The sequence below is a fragment of the Protopterus annectens genome, chromosome 2.part1, assembly GCF_019279795.1.
Source record: "Protopterus annectens isolate FY-2018-M chromosome 2.part1, PAN1.0, whole genome shotgun sequence".
NCBI lineage: Eukaryota > Metazoa > Chordata > Ceratodontiformes > Protopteridae > Protopterus > Protopterus annectens.
Window position 1 is genome coordinate 1,512,281,698 of NC_056729.1, and position 15,115 is coordinate 1,512,296,812.

The 15,115-nt window shown below is 37.9% G+C and overlaps 1 protein-coding gene across 6 annotated transcripts in view; it reads right to left on the bottom strand.

The window, feature by feature from the left end:
- PRDM16 (PR/SET domain 16) overlaps positions 1–15,115 on the bottom strand; it is a 2,576,872-nt gene that overhangs the window by 21,396 nt on the left and 2,540,361 nt on the right. For all 6 annotated transcript variants that reach the window (XM_044062971.1, XM_044062974.1, XM_044062970.1 and 3 more), the window contains one exon: positions 8,971–9,210. In XM_044062971.1, coding sequence (XP_043918906.1) covers positions 8,971–9,210 — 240 coding nt within the window. The remainder of the gene's footprint in view (positions 1–8,970; positions 9,211–15,115) is intronic.

Below are 15,115 nucleotides of genomic sequence, written 5' to 3' on the forward strand. Positions count from 1 at the left end.
GGAGTGGGATAACTGTAGCTGTGCACCACTCAGAAGGCACAAAGCCTGAGATGAGGCTATGATTAAACATGACACTTAGGTGAGTTGCCAGTTCATTTTGTAGTTCATGTAGTACACAGCCTGGGATGTTGTCTGGTCCCATGGATGCTGTATTCTTAGCTTTGGAGAGTGCGTTTTTTACCTGTGTAGCCTTTAAAGTAGATGCATTTATGGTGCAGGTCAGCAACAATAACAGAATCAGAAATCTGGGTGGAACCAATATGGCCATGAAAACTAATGAAATGGACACTACCCCAGAGGCAGTAATAACCATAAACAGTAGGGGTACTGCAGTCCTCCTTTGGAGGGACAGTAGTGTAATCTCCTGAGGTCTTGCCTGACTGTCCCACTCTGGATGCATTTGGAAGCCATAATTTCCTCTACTTGGATGTGTGGCTTTCCATCATACAAAACAAATGAGCATAGACATTGATATCTACAGGCTACATGATTCCCTTCCAAACTCCTCCTCTCTCACACTCTTTCTCTTTGCCAGGCATTCAAAAACCATCAAAACAGTGCATCAAGAAAAAAAGGTCTTAAGCTACATGAGTAAAAGGGCCATCCAAGAGATTGCACCTGATAAGAAAGACTCTGGCAGAGCTTTAGCAAGGCAGTCTGACACCTCCTCTGCTATCTAGTTGCAGTCACAATTGAGATCACTTAATGAAGCTTCTAAACTGTCAATTTTTTAAAGGTATCAACAAATTTGTTAAGCTGATGTATGATATGACAACCTAATAACTTTCTGTTACCTTTGAAAGAAAAAAAGCATTTTGATAGTATGTGAACTGTGAAAATGTTCCTTTTATAAAGTGGCATATGCCAAATGGTGCCCTCTTTAGTTTGGTGCCCACCAGTTAATCCCTCCACCCCATCTTTCCTGTGACTGTGGAATCTGGCTATCATTTCTTATTAATTTTGTTTTCAGAAAAGACAAAGGATGTTTGGATGTTAATCAGCTTGAGGGTTTAAATTAATTTATTTCTAGATAGCCTCCATGGGTGGTTAAAGTACATCCCTGGACTTCATAGGTTTATGTGTTCATAGGAGGTTACTAGGCTAATGGCCCAAGGGCCTTTACAAGCCTAGCCATGTTATACCCATGTTCCCTAATTGACCTTGGTTAGATGGTCATTATTCGCACAGTGAGTCTATGATCAGCACCAACTGCCTCTATCCATGAGGGACATAGGCGCCAGCCCCCAGGGTGAATTTATGGCCTCCCATCCAATTGTCTAGGTTGTGCATGAATAAGGTCCTAAGAGGACATGCACAATCCAGTAATTTCCATTTCAGCAGGATTAGCTGCAGATTGTTCTCAGATAACAGTCCTGCCCATCTGTTGATTAAGAACAAAAGTCACCCTCAAGTCAAGCTGGCTATGGTAGTGGATTATGCCATAACAGACTGTTACCCTGAGATCCTGTAGGAATGTGTACATCAGATATATTTGCTTATCTACCCCTCATGGCCCACCACTAGTGGTGGTCATGACATCAGCTATAAAGAAGGGCCCCCAAGACTGGTCTGGTAGTATGCCACTCTCGGGAATTCATGGGGTGGGTGTAGGTGTAGCTACAGTGTCACCCCAAGCAGTGGAAATAGGCCAGGAATGAGACAGAACACTTCAGTGTGCCCTGATCAATGTGTTGATTTGCCTTTTGGCTTCATTGTCAGACCCTGTTGTTTTTCTGGCTCAGTCTCAACAGGTGTCATTATATTCCAGGAGTGTCTTATGCAGACCAACAACTGGTGTCTTAGTCACAGTCTCAAACTTAATGCAAAAAATGCATCATCATTCCCTTTGGCACAAACAATGCCCCTTCACACTATCAAATCAACAACAATACCCTAAGTACCCATGAAGTGGTAAGGGACATGAGTTCACAAGTTGACAGCGACCTTAACTTTGACCACCATGTGTCTACTGTAGTAAAGAAGACTTTCTATGTAGCACAACTGATTAGTAAAGGCATTGCCTTGATAGCAAAAGATTTTAAAACCCCTCTATACTCGGCACTAATCCGGCCCATAATTGAGTATAACTCCCAATTCGGCATGTAACATGCAAAGCACTTGCAGCAACTGGAGACACCTCAAAGGTTTCTAACAAAGAAGATCAACAGACTCCAGCATATGCCATACACAGACTGACTAAAGTCCCTGTCACTTTCTTTACTCTGTATCATATAGAATTCTTAGGGGAGACTTATGCCTGGCTTACAGAGCAACCTCAGATGCAAACCTAACAAACTTGTATATCCATAAATCAAATGGGAATAGGGCCACTCTTTCCAGGGACCTAAATATGGCCCTCGACTTAAATAGGACATGCTGAAGGGACCGACTTATCTCCCAGCAACTGCTGCATCTTTGGAATAGGCTACTTATTCATGTGAAACAGAGCACCTCTAATACACTGTTCAAAAGGAACCTGGACAAGTGGATGGACACCATCAATTTTTATCAGGAATAGCGCCCACAGCCCTCCTGGACATGGGCAGACATTACTAAATGCAGTCTTTGGTGTTAACTAACATTTCTATGGCATTACAATGGGATGAAATGGCTAGGCTTGAAATGAACTCCAGGTTGATAGCCTAGTAATCTCCTATGATCCTATGATCTTATGATGCTGGGTGACCTGTGATATGCCCTATGGATACAGAATGCATTACATAACTGCATGACTCTGCTTGCTGCCACAATCCCTCTTGCCGCATGCAAACCATGTGGCAAGAGGGATTGTAGCTTGCTGCCACAATCCCTCTTGCCACATGGTTTGCATGCTAATGATAGGTAGATTTCTGCAGTCAAATATAAAACACCTACCTCTGCCAGCAGTCCCCTGATTCGGTACCCTTGATCTATCTCAGCGGATACTTCAACCAGTCTAGCATTGGTCTAACCACAGTTACAGTATGCCTCCGGCAGTATGAGTACTCATCTGGCCGTCTCTGTGAGAGATACTTGGCACCTGTCTATTCCCAGAACCCACTTCAAAATCCAGAATGATGCCTGTTCCCTTATCATCACACTGCAGGGATACCAGAAATAATTCTTCCTCAGCATGTGTTGTACCCTGTTGCTGTCTTTTCTGTTTCTTTGTTGCCTGCTTTCTGTGAAGCCCTTTGTATTCTGTCATTTACATATTTCCACAGTTGATGTGTGGTGCAGTTCCTGCCATCTATAGCACTGACATTGTGGACCACTGTTTCCCACACATAGTCTCTTAGAGGCTGGTGGAAAACCTCTGGCCTGAGTAGGTATCACCCTTGTATCTGGAATGACTGTAGTAGGACATCTGCAGGGGTGACTTGCCTTACCTTTGTTGTATGCCACATCTGGAGGACATGAGCAAACCTAGGGAGACAGAACAGTTTGGAAAGGCATCTGTGGGTGTACAGAGGTAGCAGTATTACAGTGACATCAAGCTAGCATAATAGGACATCACCGGGTTACTCAGGGATGGTCACACTGTGGATTCCACATACGTTCTGCATTGTGGGATGTAGAGATATGGGTGGGCCTATGCAGTGATATGACTGGGGTATGTACCATAAGGTGATGGTTTAGCACTTCTGTCATGTACTGTTTATGACAATTACTCAACACTGTTAAAACGTAAAATGATATAAAACTTTGTAACATGCAGACACTGGTACAGCCCCTTTCCATTGGCTATACAAATGGTGGGTTGAGTTTTCCACCAACCAAGCCATCTCTACATAGGCTGACCTAGTACCTCCCTGGAATGCTCAGCTGAAAATCTGGAATCAGACAAGAATGCTCACCCATCACTGAATAAAGATCTGCTTAAAGCCTTATTTAGGCTGTTTTTCTCTGGAAACATTTATTTTGCTAACTATTGCTAAGCTAGCAGTGACCATTATCTAACTTTCTGAACAGTTGTCCTTATTCCTACTATATTACTTTGTTCTGCAGACTGTTGAGGCTGCAGGCTGGGATATCAGATCAGTGATCCACTGATTTCACTCTCATTGTCAGATAATCTGTATCAGCTGTATCACAGGTAATTATTCATTGTTGAGGCATTTAAGTCAACAAAACGTGTCACAGATCAAGGTTCCAACTGGAAGTGCAGTGGAATAAAATAACATGCAAACCCAGAGAATTCAAAGGATATTGTAGTTAGCATAAAAAATGCAACTGGCAGACTACTTTACAAAAATGTCGGAGGGAGGCTTCCACATTTCATTTCTAAAAGCACTTGATGAAGAAATATCACATATTTACCATTGAAACTGTTAATCTGTGTTTTTTCCTTTTCTGGTATTGGTGTCCGTGAAGATTTTGCAACAGTATTTGGATTTTTGGGAATGACTAAGTACCTTTTTGTTGCACTGTGGATAGACCAGTGTATGCAAATCTCAGTATTGTTTGTGCAGCTTGGATGCTCAAAATAAAACTTTGCATGTGTCTTGAAAACTTAACTAGCCTGATGAACCTTCTCAGAGCTCCCATGTCCCAGAAAAGCTTTTTCCATGTACTTGGAGAGGCCAAAATGTGGAGTCTGTCTAGATCCCAATGCAGGTCTCATTAGATGAAAAGACATTAAGGAGTTTTGAACAAAGCATGGTTAGTATTTGTCATGTCAGTAACCGTGGGATTCAGTGACGGATAGCAGAAGTGAAGCAAGTTGACAGGTTAAAGAAATAAGCTTTCCATACTGTAGTAGTAGTGTTATCTCTGTATTTCATTGATAGTCATTGAAAAATTACTTTTCGATGGCCTTAAAGAGATTCTTTTAAACTACCCGGCAAATGGGGGGTGGGGGTATTGCTCAGGCTATTTCCAGCAAGAGAAATGCTGCCATCAGCTGGGGATATTGTTGAGATGTGTAAAATTTATTTTAATACATTCTTGAATCTGTCAAACACACTTTCTTAAAAGGCAGTGTCAGATGCAGATGTTGGATTTGATACATTTTGGCAAATGAGGTCACTGTGCTGATTCAACATTTCTGCTGTGGAATTAGATGTTGGGAGTCTGCTTTGCTTCCCCTCCTGTTATTGATTTTCATGGACAGGGCATGAAGGCGCAGGCAAGATTTTGAGACAATTTAGTTTGGGGGTGTGAGGTTTTATCTGTGCTTTGGAAGCTAATGTTGTCCCCTTAGCCTCACATCATTCTGATCTCCAGCCAGCATCAGGGCGGTTCACTGCTGACTGTGAAGTAGCTGGGAAGAAAGTCAGCCCCTCTAAATCATAAGACATGATTATGTTATAGGAAGCAGTGGATTATTTTATGTAGGTGAGGGGATCAGAGATTCCTGAGTTGGCGGAGTTTACACATCTTGGTGATTTTGTTCGCAAGTGAATGTATATGAACTAAGACACTGATCAGTGCACAGGTGCTAAGGCTACAGTATTTCAGGCATTGCACCAGTCTGTGGTAGTAAAGAAAGGACTGAGTCACACAGCGCAAAGCTCTCAGTTTACTGGTCAGACTGTGCCACCATCTTGTTCATGAGCTTTGGATAATAACTAAAAGGATGTGATCTGATTGCTGTAAAAAAAGCCATTATCATGTTTACTGCAGAGTTAAAGATATTTTAATATCCTTTTTTGCCCTGCACTACCCGCTAACCTTCAGTTGTCTCATGACCAATTGCAACAGTTGTTCCCCACAAAGGACAGGAGTCAGTCAAATCATTCATGTCTCTTTTGGGCAAAACCTTGTGAGAGATGGTCATGGGAGGTGATTCTTTATGCAGCTATAAGGGTGGTAGCTGGCAGGACAGCAAACAGTACTGGCCTTCATCCATATGCATTGCTGCACATGCCCAGTTCCAGCCACAGTGTACTGTACATGGCATGCCTGATAATCCATGCCCTGTTTGTTGCTTGCATGTGACATGTACTTCTGGTAAATGTAGCCTCTGGTAGGTGTCAGTATGTCAACAAAATTAGCCACCTGTTCTCCCTGTCTGACGGGAGAGCTGGTGATGGCCACTCACTCCCATTCTCCCTACCTGGATACTCCTGAACTATTAGTCAAACTGGGATTATTTAAGTTGTACCCACATCTTTATCCATCTTTTCCATGGAACTAGGGTATGGAGTTAAAAGATAATTTAAAAATTGATCAGACTACAGTAATTCACAGTTTCTCTTAAATACTTATGAAATACTCTATTTCAAAATTGTCTATCTTTGCTAGGTATCCTGATATCTATATCTGCATCTATATCTATATCTATATATGCAAGTGTGTTGGGGGTGTTTGCATATCCTTTTATGTGAGAGATTTTGAGGCACATTCAACTGAAGTGGTTGCCTAGGTCTTCATAGTATAGAAGAGAGAGCTGATGAGATTCATATTAATGTTTTGAGGTTTGCAGCGAGATGTGTTAGCCACTATAGTTTTACTTTTTCACACTGTATTATACAGTACTACCTGTACAGACATAGGATGGTTAGTGCCATACAAATTCATATTTATACCCCATAACTGGGCTGCATCCTACATCATATGTATAGTTCCTTCATTTGGAATGATGTTTAATGGCATGTGAGTAATTCCAGTGAAGAAGGTTGCCATCCCAGTTTCTGTTATCCCGGCGGAAGAGCATCTTGTGGATTACTTAAGCTAGACCCCCTCCATGTTATTTTTAGAATGAAAAGAATATATCTTAGGGTATATGACCTATTATTAAACAACCTTCACAGGGAAGAAGGCAGTTTATGCTCAGACAGTCTGAGCAGATTGCAGATTTGTCCAAAAGGGCATGCCTTAAGTGAGGTACAGGCACTGGTGGTGAGTCTGTTATCATGTTAGTAAGCCAGTGCTGCAGTGTAGGTGGTGGATATTTGGGGGATGCATCAGCAAAGAGGGGAGTCTATTTCTCTTGCAGTGCCAGTGCAAGCCCCTTCTCATGATGTGAGCCCAGCATGTCAGTAAGAGAAAAGCCAGCTGTGACGCTGCAACATGATGGCTCTGCTCCACTCACAAGTTTGCAGTGTTTCATACCCCTTAGAACTTCTACAGGTGCATTTGTCCCTCACCTATGTAATACTGCCCTAGAAAGGAGGTCCACCCAGCATGGGTCATATTGGAGTGAAGGGTATAAGTGCATTGAGGCCTCCAAGAATGGGAACATCAGGTACCAACATGGGGGGAGATGGAATTCAGTGGTTAGCAGTGAGAAAAAATGCTCCAAAGTGCACTTTTGCATAAAGTAATTGTGCAAAATAGATCTTCCCTTTCAAATAAGATGCAGTAACCTTGAAAATGACTACTTAAGTAGGGTTTCAGAGGTCAAAAGCCCCTTCATGAGGATGCCCAGTTTATTCTGCTATCCAAAAAATCATGTTTTCATTAAGTGTTCAGGTGACATTTTGAACTTTTCTTTTTTGCTCAAAACAGAATTCAAACATCTTGTCTTAATGAAATGACCTACAAGCCAACTAAAGAGTGACAGGAAAAAAGACTGTATGAGAGTTGTCCTCATAATGTCAACTGTTGGATGCAATCTGCACAAGTAGAATTTGCCATCATTTCACAGTGGAAAAAGAAGCCTTTTATATGTAGATTGTGCTACAGCTATATGACAGTTATAGTCAGCAACAGTCATGCACAAATTTTGATCTCTGACTGTGTGATAGCCAGTGTTTTGCTGTAGTCTTTATCAAAGCATGATGCAAGTTCTATAGCACTGAGTCAGGTCTTGTGTTTGGTCTTTGACTTGGCCAGACTGGTTTGAATTTCACTTTCCATTCTCATGGATTCCATTTCAGATGGACAGGCTCCTGTAATAGACCTTTGTCAAACTGAGGCAGGTCTGGATCCTGATTAAATTCTTGCTGGGCAAACTTTGAAATCAGGCATTCCTGAGACCTGTCAGTCAAGCCATCTGTATACAGGACATGGTTTATAACCTTGTGGCAATAAACTAAATTACACTAATCTCATAATGTTGACATTTCATAAGTGCAGGCAATGTGAACTACAGGATTTCTGTTAAGGCACTCTAAAACCTCCCTGACAATTTAAACGATACATCTAAATTAAATATTAATGTTATAGTTAAAAATAAATAAAAAAACAGAATAAGCAATATCTGCTGGCTTTTATTTTCCAGCAGAAACAAAACTTTGAAAAGTGAATTTTCAAGGTGGAATCTTTAAGTGTAAATAAAGGGAAATGTTCTTGAAGTTTTTAATTGTGAAAATTGTAATTCTAATTTCATGTTGTTATTATAGTGGTGAGCATCCTCGCTTATCACTTGAGAGACCAGGGTTCAATTCCTGAACAGGGAGGAAGCATATTTTTTAGGGGGATCCCTGGTGGTCTAGTGGTTAGGATTTCGCACTCTCACTGTCATGGCCAGAGTTTACTTCCTGGTCAGGAAATTTGAATATATTTTTTTCTCTAATGGTTGTTAGCCTAGTATACACTTATGAACCTTTATTTAAGCACAACTTGGATAATCAGAAATTCATCCCAGGTCTGGTGCCTACATGTCTGATAGGCAGAGGCAGTTAGTAAATCACCCCATATATAAATTGAATGTATGGGTCACATTTGGGTTGTATGGCTAGGCTTATAAGGGTCTTAGTGATTGTTAGATGGGACAGGGTTTTATTCTTAACCCCTCAGTTGTGGTGACTTAGGGCCAAAAATACTTAAGTGTAGTTTCAGAGGGCAAAGTCCCCTGCAAAGAGGTATGAGGTTCTATGAGGTGCAAAATACCCCAGTGGAAGCAGTTGTCAGAAAGTTATTTTTTTTTTATACAAGTGAGTTCAGAAACAAAATTTTTGTAATTCTGAAGTTTGAAACTTTACACTACTTCAGTAAGTAAAGCTAAAAGTACAGATTACTCAGCAATGGGTCAGAAAATAACACATTTTAATAGAATTCTATTTGCTGTGCAGATCTCTGAAAACAGTGATAAGTTTTACAAACCTTTGAGAATGCTCGTAAGTCATGGAGAGTGAGCTGGGTTCTTCTTCATCATCTTCATCGTCTTCATATGCCACCTGAGGATCTGTTGTGGGTGATGTTACTTCCTCCTGTGACTTTTCTGTTAAGCTGCCATCTTCATCTTCTTCCTCCAGCTCATCTTCCTCCTCCTCATCCACAATGACTGATTTCTGATTGGTCAGCACATGAACCTGAGGGTTGATAACGTCTTGAATCTCTGCTCTGGGCAAAATACAGTAAAGGGCAATGAAATTAAGCATACTGAGTTTCTTTGTGTATTAATTGAAATGAAATATAAATTAGAACAATCTGTAATTAGCTTTTTCTGCAACATGTTGGTTTTGAAAAATTCTCACTAATGCATTGTTTAATAATGCATTATTTTGTAAATAAAAATAGTAAAGCCAATAAAAAACACAGGTTTATTTTCACGAGTAAAAATCCAGCAATTTAACAGTTTCCTGGTTAAGCGCTTTCATCTGAATGCCTCAGATTTCATCAGAACCAAGATATTACACATACAGCTTTCCTTTTAAAGTAAATTAGGCGCCAAAAGCCTTAGAAAATGTAATTTCTTAAAGAAACAATGTTCTAAACCCATGAGGTTAAACACATAAGCCCTGAATACCAAAAAGCTACCCTGTAAATTACAGTTTAAAAGTTACAATTATATAAAATTATATTTCAAAGATATGAATGTTTTACAAAGATATAAATATTTTATGTAGTTTCAAACATTTTTAGTATTCAAAAATAGTATACTTTATGAAAAAATGTCAAATTTAAAATACAATATTAAATTCTGTGTTGTTTGATATATATTAAATATTAAATGAAGTTAAATATAATAAACTATGAATAATTTACCTTACACAATATATACACATATGTACACTTATATAAGCCTATATAATGTGAACCAATACTTATCCCCGGTCCAAAATTAAAAATGGTTTTATACTAATAAAATCATTAAGGCCGGGGGGGTTGTTGCATCACAAAATATTTGCCATTCACTTTCTTTATATGCTAAATAGGTCTTCCAGTTACCACCATATACTGATTGTCCACCTGATCTATTATCATGAATTTAAACGTGTGGTCCTCACCCTTATCCAAGACATGTCTACTTAAAGCATTTTTTGTGTCTTTTTTCTTTATTCTGTAAAGGTGTTCATAAATTCTTGTTTTGAATTTTCTCTCTGTCTTGCCTATATAGTAGGCAGGACAGATAGAACAGGTGGCAAGATACACTACCCTCTGACTATTGCAGTTCTCTTTAATACTCCAACACTTAGTATTCATCAAATTGTCCAGTTTAACCATACTTTCTTCATTAATATTATTGCACTGGTTACAAAAAACACACTTTTTTGTTAAACTCCTTTTCTTCTTTAACTTAGTATAGGAACTGACCTCCAAAAGTTTTTTCAAATTGAGGGCAGTCTTGTAAATACAAATGGGGTTGTTCCCTATACAGGCTAAAATATTGTCAGATGTATTCAACAATTCCCAATGTCTTTTTACAATTTCCTTCACCAGGTTGGTATATGGATTGAACATAATAATGCAAACTATTCTACTAATATTAGGATTAGTCTTCTTGTTGTTTCCTAATGGTTCTCCCAACAGGGGTTTATATCTCGTACCCCAATTATTTTTAACAAATTTAGCCACATTCTCCACCATTCTTTTTGGATATTTTCTGTCCAAAAACATTTGTGAAATAATGTCTATTTCTTTGTCCATAATCTCTTTAGAAGATGACATCCTCACTGCTCAAATATATTATCCCTTAAGGACATTCCTAAAAATATGTTGAGGATGACAACTACCAAATTTTATATAGTCGTTTGAGAAGGTGGATTTTCTAAATATCTTTGAATCAAATCCATCAGGTGTGGAACTAATAAATGTGTCTAAGTAAGCAATACCTAGTTTTTCCATCTTAAATGTAAATCTAAGAAAATTGGTGCTTGAATTAATGTAATCAATAAATCTCATAATATCATCAGTGGGGCCCTTCCAAATTATAAATAAATCATCCAAATATCTGGAATAAAGAGAAATATTTTTGAAAAATTCACTAGAAAAGAGAAATTGATTTTCCCACTCTAGCCTGACCAGGTTTGCGAAAATGGGGGCACAAGAAGCCCCCATAGCCACCCCCCTGGTCTGCCTAAAGTATTCTCCTTCATGTTGAATGTAGTTGTGGTCAAGGATTAGCCCCATCATGTCCAGGATTAGGCTAATTCTGTCCCAACTCAGCCCTGAATACTTTTTCAAACTGTTTTCAAAAAATTCCAAACCTGTTGTACAGGGAATGCAAGAAAATAAATCTTGTGCATCTATTGTTAAAAAAGTCATATGCTCAGACCATACATCAGGGGTAAATCTACTAAGAAATTCCCAAGAATCTTTAACCAAATGAGGGACCATATTGTAAATATGTTTGGTCCACTGGTCTATCGTGACACCCATATTGTAGGTCTTAGAGTGAGAACCAGCAATAATGGGTCTAAAGGGTGGGGTCTCAATAGATTTATGTATTTTTGGGATTCCAAAGATACAAGCTACTCTTGGAAATTCAGTTCTCAAAAAGTTGCAAATCTCGTTGGTAATACAGTTATCCATCAAGTATTCTTCAATTACTAAATCAATCCGATGGTAACCAATATTAATCTGATTCAGAGACACTTCTTCGTAATTTCCAGAGGTAAACAGGATATCATGTATTGCTTTAGTGTAATTCTCTGTGTCAAAAATAATGATACCCCCTCCCTTGTCTGGTTTCATTAGTCTAATATTTATATTATTCACAACATTTTGCAAACACTCTCTCTCCCCTTTGGTTAAATTGTCTTCAAAAGGTGCATTAAAGTTATTTCTATTATATATATTCTTATGTAGTCTATAGATGTCCCTACAAACCATTTTTTCAAACAACCCCACTTGGGGGTGGGGGTTGGGAATGTATGCACTCTTTTTACAAAGTCTATTTTCATATTGATGTCTTCCAACATTGGTATCATTTTTATCTTTATATTGTAAAGCTAAGTTGAGTCTTCGACAGTATAGCTTTATCTCCTTGACCACATCTACAAAATTAAATTTTACTGTTGGAATATATTTCATTCCCTTGCTGAATAGGTTAAAAAATTCATTCGAAATAAAAAAAATTAGTATAATTATAAACCTTGAAACCAGCAAAGGATGAAATTAAAGGACCTTTTTTACTTTTTATAACTTCGTCATTCTGAGATAATCTGTCCATGTTATGCATTTCTACCCCTCCTTCCTCTATGGTGCAATTCGAATTCACCAAGGTGGAAATAATAGGGGAATTATTAGAAAATTGAGATTCATTGTGCCACAAAACATCCTTAGTTGGAAAACTTTTGATATTCAATGTTTTCTCTGGTATTGCTTGGGTGCAGGGTGATGTCTCCCCCCTTGAAAATTTGAATGTTCCTCTATCCTATCTACCCTGTTAAAGTAATTTCTTTCTGGAACCTCATACCCTTTCTTGGCATTTCTACCTAAAGTGGGACGTGGCCATGTGTAAACCTTATGTTCTCTATATGACCCCAAATCCCTATCTAATTTCTTAAGTTTTCTACTATATACACTTTTAGCTTTGTTCTCAGCAAATGTAAATTGTTTGTGATACAAATCTTGCCACTCATCAAAGTTAGTATTGTGCACAATTTCATCATTCAAAATTTCAACTTCATTTAACAACACAGAAATTTTACCATCATTATACTTAATTAATTTCTTAATATAATGAAAACCAAAATCATCAAACATTTCATTAAAATCACCAATAACTTCTTCATCATATTTTAAACCTAAAGGTAATTTAAAAAATCGAATGCCCTTTGGGACTATGCCTAAATTAAGACATTTTCCTAAATAAGCATTATCAATTCTCGCACATTTTAATGTGATTAATTTTTTACCCAATGCACAAATCTTCTCTTTAATAGGTTCAAAATGATGTTCATTTCTTCCCCTATTAGGAATATTAATAATACCTTCCGAAAAATAATCAACATCCTCGTTTAAAAAATCATTTAAAAAGTCATTCTCGACATTTCTTTGGGTATGTTTTTTATTAATTTCACTAATACCAACACCCTGTTTAGATATATTTTTGTTTTTTAAAACAGGACTTAAAGAATTGTCTCTTAGTTCTGTACCTTTAAAATACTCCGGTCTCCTGGAAAATGAAGCGGAGTAAAGTTTCGTTTGCACCTTCCCTTTCGGTTTGGCGCCCAGCTTATAAAATTCCTCTTGCTGTAAAAGGCTCAAGTTGAAGGTAAAATCACCAGCTGGCGATAAATTAATATCTACATCTTTAGTGTCTAAGTCCAGTGCTGTTCTCGGCGTTCCTGTGGGTTTACATACCCCTTGTCCATTTGGAATATCTTCGTCGCTTACAAACGCTTCCGAGGTATTATTGTTTTGTGGTGATGACAAGTCCTTAGCTGTCTTCCGTATCACTTGGTCGTTGGATCCGCCAAGTTGTATACACTCAGAGAGCTTCCCCACGAGCTCCAGTAGCCTGCTAACGTCACTTTGAAGTGACGTAACTTCCGCACGGAGTTCTGAATAGTCATTCCTGCCCAATGAAGCAGAAAGTGAACCGGTTTCTGCCATAATCACAACTCTGTAACAAATACACTGAATGCTCCAACCACGTAGAATTATATAACAGTTGCCAGTCCACAGCTCGAGCAAAAACGTTGATTTTGTAAATAAAAATAGTAAAGCCAATAAAAAACACAGGTTTATTTTCACGAGTAAAAATCCAGCAATTTAACAGTTTCCTGGTTAAGCGCTTTCATCTGAATGCCTCAGATTTCATCAGAACCAAGATATTACACATACAGCTTTCCTTTTAAAGTAAATTAGGCACCAAAAGCCCCCCCGGCCTTAATGATTTTATTAGTATAAAACCATTTTTAATTTTGGACCGGGGATAAGTATTGGTTCACATTATATAGGCTTATATAAGTGTACATATGTGTATATATTGTGTAAGGTAAATTATTCATAGTTTATTATATTTAACTTCATTTAATATTTAATATATATCAAACAACACAGAATTTAATATTGTATTTTAAATTTGACATTTTTTCATAAAGTATACTATTTTTGAATACTAAAAATGTTTGAAACTACATAAAATATTTATATCTTTGTAAAACATTCATATCTTTGAAATATAATTTTATATAATTGTAACTTTTAAACTGTAATTTACAGGGTAGCTTTTTGGTATTCAGGGCTTATGTGTTTAACCTCATGGGTTTAGAACATTGTTTCTTTAAGAAATTACATTTTCTAAGGCTTTTGGCGCCTAATTTACTTTAAAAGGAAAGCTGTATGTGTAATATCTTGGTTCTGATGAAATCTGAGGCATTCAGATGAAAGCGCTTAACCAGGAAACTGTTAAATTGCTGGATTTTTACTCGTGAAAATAAACCTGTGTTTTTTATTGGCTTTACTATTTTTATTTACAAAATCAACGTTTTTGCTCGAGCTGTGGACTGGCAACTGTTATATAATTCTACGCTATTGGAAAGCTACCAGAAAGTCTTATCAGGAATTGCTACAGAATTATCAAATTTGGTACAAAAGGAGAAATGAAGTTATTGAAGATACAAGACCGATTACTAAGGAAGGAGACATGTTATTGTTGTCTCTCTTTTTTGCAACAGAATACAATGTCCTATCTAAGGAATAGCAGTCATTGTTAAAAAATATTTGGGTTTGCTATTGGTTGCAGTTTGCAACCTGATGCAAAGATGGTTTAATATAGTATTGTGGTCTTTTCTATACTGGACAGCCAATGAGTTAAGTTTAGCTAAAAATCAAGGTGCATGACAGTGACATTAAATAACTAAATAAATAGGCTTATAGGTTCATAGGTTAATAGGTAAATTCTAGGCTAACAATCAACAGGGCCTTTATAAGCCTAGCTGCACAACCCAACCCAATTGTGCCTTTATGTAACAAGGGCATTTATTAGGAGGGGGTGTGTTAGTTAGGAAGTTTATAAAGGTTATGTGGGGAGAATGTTTGTTCAGGCACAGTTACTGTCTGCCTCTGTCTATCA